The 12,112-nt window shown below is 34.6% G+C and overlaps 1 protein-coding gene across 1 annotated transcript in view; it reads left to right on the top strand.

Moving 5' to 3' along the window:
- ksr2 (kinase suppressor of ras 2) overlaps positions 1 to 12,112 on the top strand; it is a 133,438-nt gene that overhangs the window by 91,313 nt on the left and 30,013 nt on the right. Inside the window, exons 11-14 of the mRNA XM_073840110.1 lie at positions 2,107 to 2,216; positions 4,896 to 5,064; positions 8,887 to 8,928; positions 12,002 to 12,068. Of these exons, the coding sequence (XP_073696211.1) occupies positions 2,107 to 2,216; positions 4,896 to 5,064; positions 8,887 to 8,928; positions 12,002 to 12,068 (388 nt within the window). The remainder of the gene's footprint in view (positions 1 to 2,106; positions 2,217 to 4,895; positions 5,065 to 8,886; positions 8,929 to 12,001; positions 12,069 to 12,112) is intronic.

The following is a 12,112-nucleotide window of genomic DNA, read 5'->3' on the forward strand; positions in this document are numbered from 1 at the left end:
ATCTAGCAACTCTGACTTTATAATTCGCAATTGTGCGTTTATATCTCAGACTTGTGAGAAAAGTCAGAATTGTGAGATACAAATTCGCAACGGCGAGAAAAAAGTCAGAATTGCGAGTTTATATCTCGCATTTCTGAATTGCGAGGTACAAAGTTGCAATATCTCACAGTTCTGATTTTATTTCTCACAATTTTAAGTTTATATCCCGCAATTCTGACTTTTTTCTCACATTTTCAAGTCTCATTTATCTCATAAAATCACGAGATAAATGAGACGATTTCTGATAACTGAAAAGGGACAGTGGACTTATCATGGGGCTTTCTTCATAGATCTTCAGAAAATAGGAAGAAGGAAGTCAAGTCATGTCATCAGTGATTTTTTTTTAAAAATAAAGGATTTGTGTTAAACGGTTACACCAGTGACACAACTCCAGGGGACCACCACCTTCATTATATATTTTTTATAATATTTATGCAGCATTTTATTTTTTAATGCCATTTATATCATACATTTGATAGTTATGAAAACACTATTGTATTTTAAATGGTAGAAAAAACTATTTTTGACCTCAAAATAAAGCACTTTCCCTCTGTACATGGCTGTGGGGATAAGCAGATTTGTGGTGCTTGGAATTCTATATAATTCATTTAAAAAAAATATTGCCAAATTGATGGCTTAAGAAGGTGAAATTGAATAAATAACATATTGTTTCTGTTTAAAATCTAACAAAATTGTAACCCTAAAGTGTTTTTCAAGTGTTATATTTCTCTAAAGGCTGGCGACCGAAAAATAGACATTTCCATAGAATGACCCTTGTGTGATAAAAATGCAGTAAAAACAGTAACATTGTAAAATAACTACCTTTTAAAAGAAGTTTTCTATTTTAATATATTTTAAAATGTAATTTATTGCAGTGATGTCATTTTCAGCATCACTTTCCTTCAGAAATCATTCTAATATGTGGCTATGATGCATAAACATTTCCTATTATTAATGTTGAAAACACTTGTGCCGCTTAATATTTTTTTGTGAAAACTGTAATACATTTTTTTCAGGACTTTGGTGAATTGAGAGTAAAAGAATAGCATTTGTATAGCATTCTATTTGCAATAGAAGACTTTTGTAACATTATACACTACAAATGCTTTTCTTACTTAGATTTTTTGTCTTGTTTTCAGCTAAAATATCTAAAAATTCTTAAATTAAGAAGGATTTTCTAGACAAGTAACAACTGTATTGTTTTCCGAAAAAACAAGTCAAAACTAAGTGTGTTTTTGCTTGAAACAAGCAAAATAATCTGCCAATGGGGTAAGAAAAATAATCTTGTTTTCTGTTTGAAATAAGATTTTTTGTTACCCCACTGTCAGATTATTTTGCTTGTTCTAAGCAAAAACCCACTTAATTTTGACTTTCTGAAACAAGAAAATAATTTTTACTCATCTAGAAAATCCTTTAAGAATTTAAGAGTTTTTAGATATAATTCGTCTGGAAACAAGACAAAAATAGAAGTAAGAAAAGCATTTTTTGCATTCTAAATGTCTTGACTGTCACTTTTGAACAATTGTATGTACCCTAGCTGAATAAAAGTATTAATTTCCTTAAAAAAAATGTTACTGACCCCAATATTTTAAACTGTAGTGAATATAAGTATATTACAGTGTATGAACATTTTTTTTTTTTAATATAATATAGGAAAAATGTCAAGCAAGTTTTATTAGGTTGCTTTAATGTTAAGGACTATCAGAATAGGTCTGTTAGGAAATTATACTAACTTGTTGTGTGATCAATTACTAGTTTTAATGTGTCTTATTTTCATGGACCCCTAATATGAAATTATTTGTTGTTTCTTTTCTATATTAAGTACACAAAGATCTGCTTTTCTCTGCTGGAAAAAGCGAACAATGATATTTTACACAACCTGGTCGCTGCTGTCGAATTTCTATGTGTGTCATACTTGTGATATTTCTGATATATACTGTATATAAAACATGGTTTAGTGGCTCCTCCATTAAAATGTGACAAGACTTTTCAGAGTTTTTCTGTTACCGTGACAACTGCCTCCTGTTACCGTGGATACTATGCTGTTTCTCTCGCCCTCTCTCTCAGCTCGTCAGCTCGTCAGGACCGAGTCGGTACCATGTGACATAAACAACCCCCTCAGGTACTCAGACCTCCACATTAGCCAGACTCTCCCCAAGACCAACAAAATCAACAAGGTGAGATTAGTTATGTTCCATTTCGTCTGAGCAAACACAACTCAACCCTGTAACATCCCTCCACTGTCAACATTATTACAAAACTATCACGGCCAAATTGGGATTAGAAGTCCTTCCTGTAATCTTTAGAACGACTTGTTTGCTTTTGCTTTTTATTTAAACAACTTGGAATGAAAGGTAATTTTTGAGGACCAACTTCAAACAGCCTTCCTGTAATTTTTGGCACAACCGGTTTACAGTGCTTATATATTTATTGGAAAACAAGGCACGACAAGATAAGCGTGGCATTTTTAACACACCATGTCAAGTCTACTTTTAAAAACGTGTCTGGGGATCCTTGCTTTCAATTCTATTCCATTGCGCTCCATCTAGCTGTTTTTAAATGCAAGAACACGTCTTGTGTGTGTGTGTGTGTGTGTGTGTGTGTGTGTGTGTGTGTGTGTGTGCTTTTTCTAAAGGCATAAATGCTGCTAGAACTTCTTGTGTGAACTAAAGTGACTTCATACATCCACTAAAAATCACCCTCAGACCAGTTGGTTATAAAAAAATTGATTCAAATTCAAATGCTGCTCTAATATGTTTAATATTTTGTATCTAATATATCTGTCAAATAGGTAAAAGTGTAGAATAAATGTGAATAAAGGAATTAAGAATGTGTAGTTCACTTCAGTTCAACTAACTAAAGTTGACTAAAACTAACACTGAAAATATGCTACTTAATAAATGCTATTTGAAATGAAAGAAATGTTAATTAAACTAAAATAAAATATAGAAACTAGCTAGTTGCCAAGGCAAAATTTTTCATTTTAATTTAGATTAATTTAACTTGTACTAAAATAACTCAAATTAAAACTGAAATACAAAATAGTAAAAACTATATAGGCATGAAAAAAACAAAAAATGTCAAAAACCCAAAATAAAATTACTAAAACTTAAATTAAACTACTTTAGCTGAAATTAAATAAAATTTATTTTAATTAAAATTAACTAAAATGTACACTTTACAAATAATAAATACTAAAAAAGTAATCATTTTCTTCTCTTAGGCAACTTGTTTCTGTTTTATAAAGATTGAACGTGGTAGTGGAAGTGACACTTAATTAGAATTATAATAAAAAAGGAAAAATAAAATAAGCTAAGGCTTGAGTCTACACTTTTTTGTTATATTTAATTATGGAAAATTGAGAACTGAAATATCAAATAATCTTGATAATGAGTGCAGTGACAGCCATACATTTTTAAATATAGATTAAATTATGTTTTTTGAGATCATTTATAGTGCTGTCAAACGATTATTTAACATCCAAAATAAACATATGTTTATTTTGTACTGCGTATAAAAATACACACACATACAATATATATTTTGAAACTTGTTCACATGTATTTACATGTATATATTTATATTCATATAACTATTATTATATATAAACATTTTTAATATGTGACCCCGGACCACAAAACTAGGTAAATTTGTAGCAATAGCCAAAAATACATTGTATGGGTAAAAAAAATATATTTTATGCCTAAAAAATCATTAAGTAAAGATCACGTTTCAGTTCCATGAAGTTATTTTGTAAATTTCCTACCATAAATATGTATATCAAAACTTATTTTTTGATAATATGTATTGCTAAGAACTTCATTTGGACAACTTTAAAGGTGATTTTCTCAATATTTAGATTTTTTTGCTCCTTCATATTCCGGATTTTGGCCAAATATTGTCCTATTCTAATAAATCATACATCAATGGAAAGCTTATTTATTCAAAAATGAGGTCACATATATAAACATAACATATTTTTCTTAAATATATATATGCATGTGTGAGTAAATATATAGATAATAAACATACACAGGAGACACACACATATCTTATGTACACAAACAGTTTTATTTTGTGATTGTTCATTTGACAGCATTAGCGACCAATCATATGAACCATAAAACACCTTTATTTAGTGTTTTTTAAAACGGTTTCATATCTGGGCTAACCTGACCTGAACCTGAAACCGAACTGAATTTAGAAATTGGCATTTTATTCTCCTTGCATGTTTGCCTCGGTGCCTTTTTAGACAAGTTTGAGGTTTCTATGCAACAGCAACAGATAATAAAAAAGCAATATTGAATTTATGACAGCGAATAGAAAAAGGTTATAACCTTAGAATCTGACATTAGACTTTTAAAACTCATGAGCGTATTGTTCCACTCTTCAATTTGTAAACAGGTGCAGTTGGTTTTATGTTGCGTTATATTTTAGAACTTTTGTTTCCCCCAAAACCTCAAACTCAATTTGTGACACTTAAGCAGCAAATATAGCAGTCAAAAAGCCTTTTAATAACTGGCAGAGCACAGAGTCGTGACTTTTTTTGCTTTTCTGTTGTCTACTCAAATATATATGCCACTCAATCATGCTTCATGACAACACTGCTGGCTATTGGTGTGCTTCTCTTTCTAACACCACATTGGGCAGTTTTTCAAACGTAGCACGGCTGTCCAGTTTTCAGCCCATGGGAGAACAGGTCTACAGCTGCCACACCCCTGGTTTTTGAGTAATCTTTAACCGACCGTGAGAATGAAGCCGGGTTTACTGATGTCTGACCGTGCCAGTAATGAGCAGGGAGTAGGGAGTGTTTTTGTGTGTTATGATTCCAAAAAGTCTGTCCGTTTCTGTTTCAGGACCACATCCCTGTGCCGTATCAGCCCGACTCCAGCAGTAACCCCTCCTCCACCACCTCCTCCACCCCGTCATCTCCTGCTCCCCCTCTGCCGCCCAGTGCGACACCCCCATCTCCTCTGCACCCTTCCCCGCAGAGCGCCAGACAGCAGAAACAGTCCAACCTTACAGGTACCAGCCCCAAACATAAGCTTATATTATACTTTGTTATTAATTATGTAAAAATGTGCCTAATTTAAAGGATTAGTTCACTTCCAGAATAAAAAATTCCTGCTAATTTACTTACCGCCATGTCATCCAAAATGACAAATAGTGGACTTCAATGGGAACCAATGGGTTTAAAGTCCAAATTGCAGTTTCAGTGCAGCTTCAAAGGGCTCTACAAGATCCCAGCCGAGGAATAAGGGTCCTATCTAGTGAAATGATTGGTAATTTTCTTTAACTAGCTCTGTGATGCACATCCGCGACTTTATGCATTATGTAATCACGTTGGAAAAGTCACGTACGGTCAGGGCCATACCCACCATTGAGGTCCGGACCTTGGTATTTTTCCAATAACAAAAGTTGTAAAATAATTACCTTATATTAATTCTGCTTGGGTACTACAGGGATAAAAGGCCAGGATAACAGATCTTCTCATCTCAGTTGAGATGCCTCAATGCCAGCAGTTTTACAGCACTCATTAATGTCAAAGTGTTTGTGATAGCCAATCAAATCAAAGTAGGCGGGGTTTATGTTCACAGGCACTGAGTGCAAAAATTCCAGATCGCCGCCTTAGTTATGAAGTGCAAGATGTAAGTAGCTAAACCAAATTTTTCCTATTTAACCGCTGTTTTGTGATAGAAATGTTAAACGACCAACAGAAATGTTAATTGACCAACAGCCATGCGACTATGAAAAAATATTTAGGAGCACATTGCTGACCTAATCAGCATCATTGTGTTTGCGCTCAGGGGAGCTTCAAAGGTTTCTACATGTTTTTGCAATGTTGAGTAATGTATCACAGACATATCTCATGAATCCTTTAATAAACAAAGTTTGTAAATGAAATATTGATTTAATACAACAGTTAAATAAAGAAAAAGTGAATATTAAGTGACTTACATTGTCTGACTGTAACACTTTTTCATGATTTTGTTCTATTTCGTCATCAAAAACCGTTTAAAAACAAAGTCACAACTGAGCCACTGCGCATCTCCATTCAAACACGCTGGTGTTTCGTTTATGAATGAATGCTTGTTTTAAAAGAATCTAGTAAGTCAATGATTCAATTTCTCATTCATAAAGACAGTCACTTGTTTTATTTCTGAGTGAATCAGCCGTTTAAACGAATCAAATGAATGAATGATTCCGTAAGTAAATCAGTTAAATCAGTGAGCATGCCCCCCCCAATCTCATCTTGCATATAAGTACAAGATGAGCATTTATGGTTAAAAAGCATAAAATTATTTAACTTTTTTAGAAAATTGCAGATCGTTTTGCTAAATAAAAGCCTCATTCCTCCTCTAAAGCTGCATTGAAACTGCAATTTGGACCTTCAACCCTTTGGCCACCATTGAAGAAATCCACTATATGGAGAAAAATCCTGAAATTGTTTTCCTCAAAAACCATTTTCGACTGAAGAAAGAAAGACAAGAATATCTTGGATGACATAGGAGTGAGTAAATTGTCAGGAATGTTTTGTTCTGGAAGTTAACTAATCCTTTATTATTTCTGTTTTTGGGTGAATTTTGCCAAAATTATCCAAGAATAATGTTGTTTTCACTCTAGACCATAGATTATGAGGCCTACATTCAAGGAAAAAAACTGTGCTGCAAAACCTGTGCTAATTGAAATAAAACAACTTGACACAAAGATTGAATCTAAAATTTAATGATAATATGCTGTAGCATAATGAGACATTTGCAAGCAATTTTAAAAGGTCAGTCATTTTCAACACAGCACAATGAATAAACACAAAGCTTATATTCAGCATTTTTGTATGTTAATAAAACAAAAAAATCACTATAAGCTATATTAGCATAACAACTTGAGTGAAAAGTTGGATTTTAAACTCTTTGTATATGGCAGAGCTAGACCAAAAAATTACGAAAATTATTATTTGTAAAAAGACAAGGACAATTTAAATGATATAAACTAGGATTTTTGTGTAATGTATAAATCGTTCCTATTGAATTCTGGCACTCTGATGATCCTTATTTGCACATATTTATGCTTCTTTTTTTAAGTAAGCAAAACATTCATTCTACAAGTTCAAATTGAACTGTTCTCAAAACTGTGCCTATCTGGGCTACAAAAAATTGTTGTACAAATTTAGGATTATATTGTATGTAACCTTCATAATGCAAGAACAATGGCATGATACTTGTTAACACTAACAAGTAACAATGCTGTTACACTAGAACACCATTATTATGTCACTACAGACACAGTTGAACACAGCTACAGTAGCAACTGTACCGTGCTGAACCATGTTAGTTGTAAACTCAGGAATGACTCAGACTCAGTAAATCTGATTCAGACTACTAACTTGCACTGTTTTTGAATCTTTTTAACTGACTCATTGATAAAAACTACTTCAGAAGGGTGATTTTTTTTTTAACAAATCAGACATCACTACCCGTGCTGTTTTTGTAGTTGTGTTGCAAGCAGAAAACACTAGTGCACATTATAATCAGATGATATTTGACAGAACCACTTATATTGACACCCAAAGTTTTCTTAAAGGGATGGTTCGGAGTAGAATTGACTTCATTGCTATGCACTCCGAAGCCCATCTAAATACCCCATCCGGAGTTTTTTTTACCTTAGTCGAACATTTATGGAGATATTAGAGTTTTTCGAATTGCTTGTTACAGGAGTGATTGGTACATGTAATGTATCTCGTAAATTGCACCACTAAACGTGCAAGTAATCTTACCAAACTTGTACAGTAGTGTAAATAGGTTATGTACTCACAAAACGCTGCATCGGAACATTTGTAAGTCCACCAGTGTTTTAAAAACACGTTTTACCCGAGAACTACTAGTCTCAGAAACTACAAGTCGACGTCACTTCCCTGGTTTGAAAAAAGCACGTAAAAGTCCTCCTACTACATCTGTGTGCATGTCAACTTGTAGAAGGACTTTTACGTGCTTTTTTCAAACCAGGGACGTGACGTCGACGTGTCGCCATTTGTAGTTTTTGAGACTAGTAGGGATCCGCTAAAACGTGTTTTTAAAACACTCATGGTGGACTTACAAATGTTCCGATGCAGCGTTTTGTGAGTACATAACCTATTTACACTACTGTACAAGTTTGGTAAGATTACTTGCACGTTTAGTGGTGCAATTTACGAGATACATCACATGTACCAATCACTCCTGTAACAAGCAATTCGAAAAACTCTAATATCTCCATAAATGTTTGACTAAGGTAAAAAAAACTTCGGATGTGGTATTTACATGGGCTTCGGAGTGCATAGCAATGAAGTCAATTCTACTCCGAACCATCCCTTTAACTGTTGGCAACCAGACTTTAAATTGTTGCGCTTGTGCCATTTAAATTTTCTGGTGCATTTGCAATTATTCAAATCATGGTCTGGAGTTTTGTTTGGAATGTCCCGCTTTTCAGTTATGACAGCACTTAATAGAAGCAGTAGTCAAACTGACATGAAGTTTGTGAAAAATAAATCAAACTTCCTAAATTTGATTAGTGATAACAGTGCAGAAGTGTAAGTTTTTAAATATTAAACATTTTAAATCACCACATTTGTCAAAATCATTAAATGTTCTATTGGTTTCTCTTTATTTTATTCATTTATTAGATGTTGAATCTCAGATTTTCAGCTTGGTTTCAGACTTTTGGACCCTTCTGTATCCCACAAGTCACTGTTTTTATGGCTAATGCGTCTTTGTGATGAATTTTGCAGAACAATAACACAGACCAATAAGCATCTGGGGGTGTGTTGAATTTTATTGAATTCTGTCTGCTTCTTTCCTGTGCTCTTCTCAGCATCTCATTTCTACAAATACAAGCAGCAGTTCATCTTCCCTGGTAAGTGTGTCATAATTGGTCATTACCCCTACCCATAATGCAGCGCGACATGCCGAGGCGAACTTTTTTGATGTCATTTTTTATGCCATCCTTTCTTTGAGGCGCAACAAACCCCCTCCCTCTCCCTCTGTCTTTCTTTGCTCTTTTTCTTGTCGTCTCTTAACCAGCTATGCTGTATTCTCTAATGATGGTTCTTTTAAAGGCGAGGTCGCCTGCGCCTCGCTGACAAATAAAGGCTGATAAGTGCCTGTATTCTGTGGGAGGCACTCAACTCGCTGCATGTTTTTGATGAACGTGCGGAGGGAGGAAAGCCATGTTGTGTTGGTAGCCTGATAGTTTAGAATAAAGGCTACTGAAGCCAATTTCGCCGGTTTATTCCTATGAAGAGGTGAGCTGCTGAGATCAGTCACCATTGTACCTTTCAGCAGCAAACACATGGCCACTTTTGTCCACTAGGAAAAACCATTCATTTGTTTTTCAATGGAAAGTGTTTGTTAATTGGGAATCCTCTAGGGTTTCATATTTCCTAACACAGAGGATCATATATTTGTAAGGGATAGTGGCTGACAGTACAGTATGTTCTTTACTTATAAAATAAATCAATCAATTGACATTCAGTTTTGAGTTGAGATCATGTACTGTATACAGTCTTTCCTACAACAAAATGGAAAATCTGTTGCCTTGGACAACAATAAATACAGCTGAAGTTTACATACAAAAGTTTGCATATACCTCGCAGAATCTACAAAATGTTCATTACTTTACATTATTTTATTTTCTATTATAGAAAATGCAGTTATTTTTATTTAGTGCTGACCTGAATAAGATATTTCACATAAAAGGTGTTTACATATAGTCCACAAGAGAAAATAATAGCTGAATTTATAAAATGACTGTTCAAAAGTTTACATACACTTGATTCTTAAAAATGTGTTGTTACCTGAATGATCCACAGCTTTGTTTTTGTTTTGTTTTTTTGCTTAGTGATAGTTGTTCATGAGTCTCTTTGTTTGTCCTGAACAGTTAAACTGCCTGCTGTTCTTCAGAAAAATCCTTCAGGTCCCAAATTTTTTTTGGTTTTTCAGCATTTTTGTGTATTTGAATCCTTTCCAACAATGACTGTATGATTTTGGGATCCATCTTTTCACACTGAGGACAACTGAGTGACTCATATGCAACTATTACTAAAGGTTCAAACGCTCACTGATGCTTCAGAAGGACAAATGATGCATTAAGAGCAGGGGCTGAAAACATTTTGAATTTACAAAAAAATCTTATTGACCACAAACTTACAGCTTCAGATGTTTGTGTAGTAGGCACATCTATATCTATATATATATATATATATATATATATATATATATATATATATATATATACAGTCAAGCCCAAAATTATTCATACCCCTGGCAAGTTCTGATTTAAAATTACTTTTATTCAACCAGCAAGTTTTTTTTGACCGGAATTGACACAGGCTTCCCCTGAAAGATAATAAGGCGATGTACAAGAGGCATCATTGTGGAAAAAATATTTCTCAGGTTTTATTTACATTTGAACAAAAAGTGGCATGTCTAAAATTATTCATACCCTTTGCAAGCTGTCACAGTCTGTGGGAAAATCCAAAGTTCTATACCATTCCAAATAGTCCAAGCTGTTCTAAAGCATCTTAATTACCCCGATTCATTGGGAACAGCTGTTTTAATCAACTCACCAGGTAAAATAAAGAAGCTCTCTGCTGTTGGTTTGTGGACAGTCATGGCTAAGACAAAGGAGCTCACTGAGGACCTGTGACTGCGCATTGTGGCTGCTCACAAGTCAGGAAAGGGTCATATCTAAATGTTTTGAAGTTCCAGTGGCTACAGTGAAAAGTATTATAAAAAATACAAGACGTTCCGCACTGTGAAAAATCTCAGAGGACGTGGTCAGATGTCAAAAGTGACACCTGTGCTGGCCAGGAGGATAGTGAGAGAGGTAAAAAAAGAATCCAAGGATCACCACCAAGGCCATCCTGATGAATCTGGGCTCTGCTGGTGGCAACATCTCAAGGCAGACAGTCCAACGGACACTGCACACCGCTGGGTTTCACGGACGCAGACCAAGGAGGATACCACTTCTCCAGATAAGGCACACAAAAGTCTGCTTGGCCTTTGCAAATGCTCATCTGGACAAAGAAGAAGACCTCTGGTCTTCTGTTTTATGGTCAGATGAAACAAAAATTTAATTGTTTGGCCACAACGATGTAGCCTTCATTTGGTGTAAAAAAGGAGAAGCCTTCAACCCTAAGAACACCATCCCCACTGTCAAACGTGGTGGGAACCTAATGTTTTGGGGGCGTTTTTCAGCCGGTGGACCAGGGAACCCAAACAGCACCATGAAAAAGGAGCAATACATCAAAATTCTCAACAACAACATCAGGCAGTCTGCAGAGAAACTTGGCCTTGGGCACCAGTGGACGTTTCAGCAGAACAACGACCCACAACACACAGCAAAAGTGGTGAAGGAAGCGTTTCATTGCTGTAATAGCTAAAAAAGGCTTTTCTATTGATTATTGAGAAGGGTATGAATAATTTTGGACATGCCACTTTTTGTTCAAATGTAAATAAAAGTATAATATTTTTTTTCCACAATGAAGCCTCTTGTACATCGTCTTATTATCTTTTGGGAGAAGCCTGTGTCATTTCTGGTCAAAAAAAAAAAACTTGCTGGTTGAATAAAAGTAACTTTTAGTCAGAATTTACCAGGGGTATGAATAATTTCGGGCTTGACTATATATATTGTTTGTTTGTTTTGTTTATTTGAAGATTTTTGGAGTGTGTTTTTCAAGAAAATACAATTTTATGAGTACAAATATTTTCTGTTAGTTTTTTTTTTTTTTTTCAGTTTAAGCTGAGGTGTAAATCAGAGACTTAAATGTTGTTGTTCTCAGCAGTACTCCTGCATGTTTTGTTCTCAGCCTTACTCCTGCATGTTTTGATGAACTTTAGTCTATAAAAATACACTCTTTTACAAATTATGTCATTTTCCTCTGTCATCTCTGCCTTGTGACTTACCGTTTCACTCTTTCTCTTTGTAGATGTGGCCCCTGAGGTTCCCACCAGGGCCCCTCAAGTCATTCTACACCCTGTTCTGTCTGAGCCTGGGTAAGTGTGTGCGTGTTTATCAGTGTTGTGCAAGTTACTTCCAA

This window comes from Garra rufa, chromosome 5 (assembly GCF_049309525.1).
Source record: "Garra rufa chromosome 5, GarRuf1.0, whole genome shotgun sequence".
Taxonomy (NCBI): Eukaryota; Metazoa; Chordata; class Actinopteri; order Cypriniformes; family Cyprinidae; genus Garra; species Garra rufa.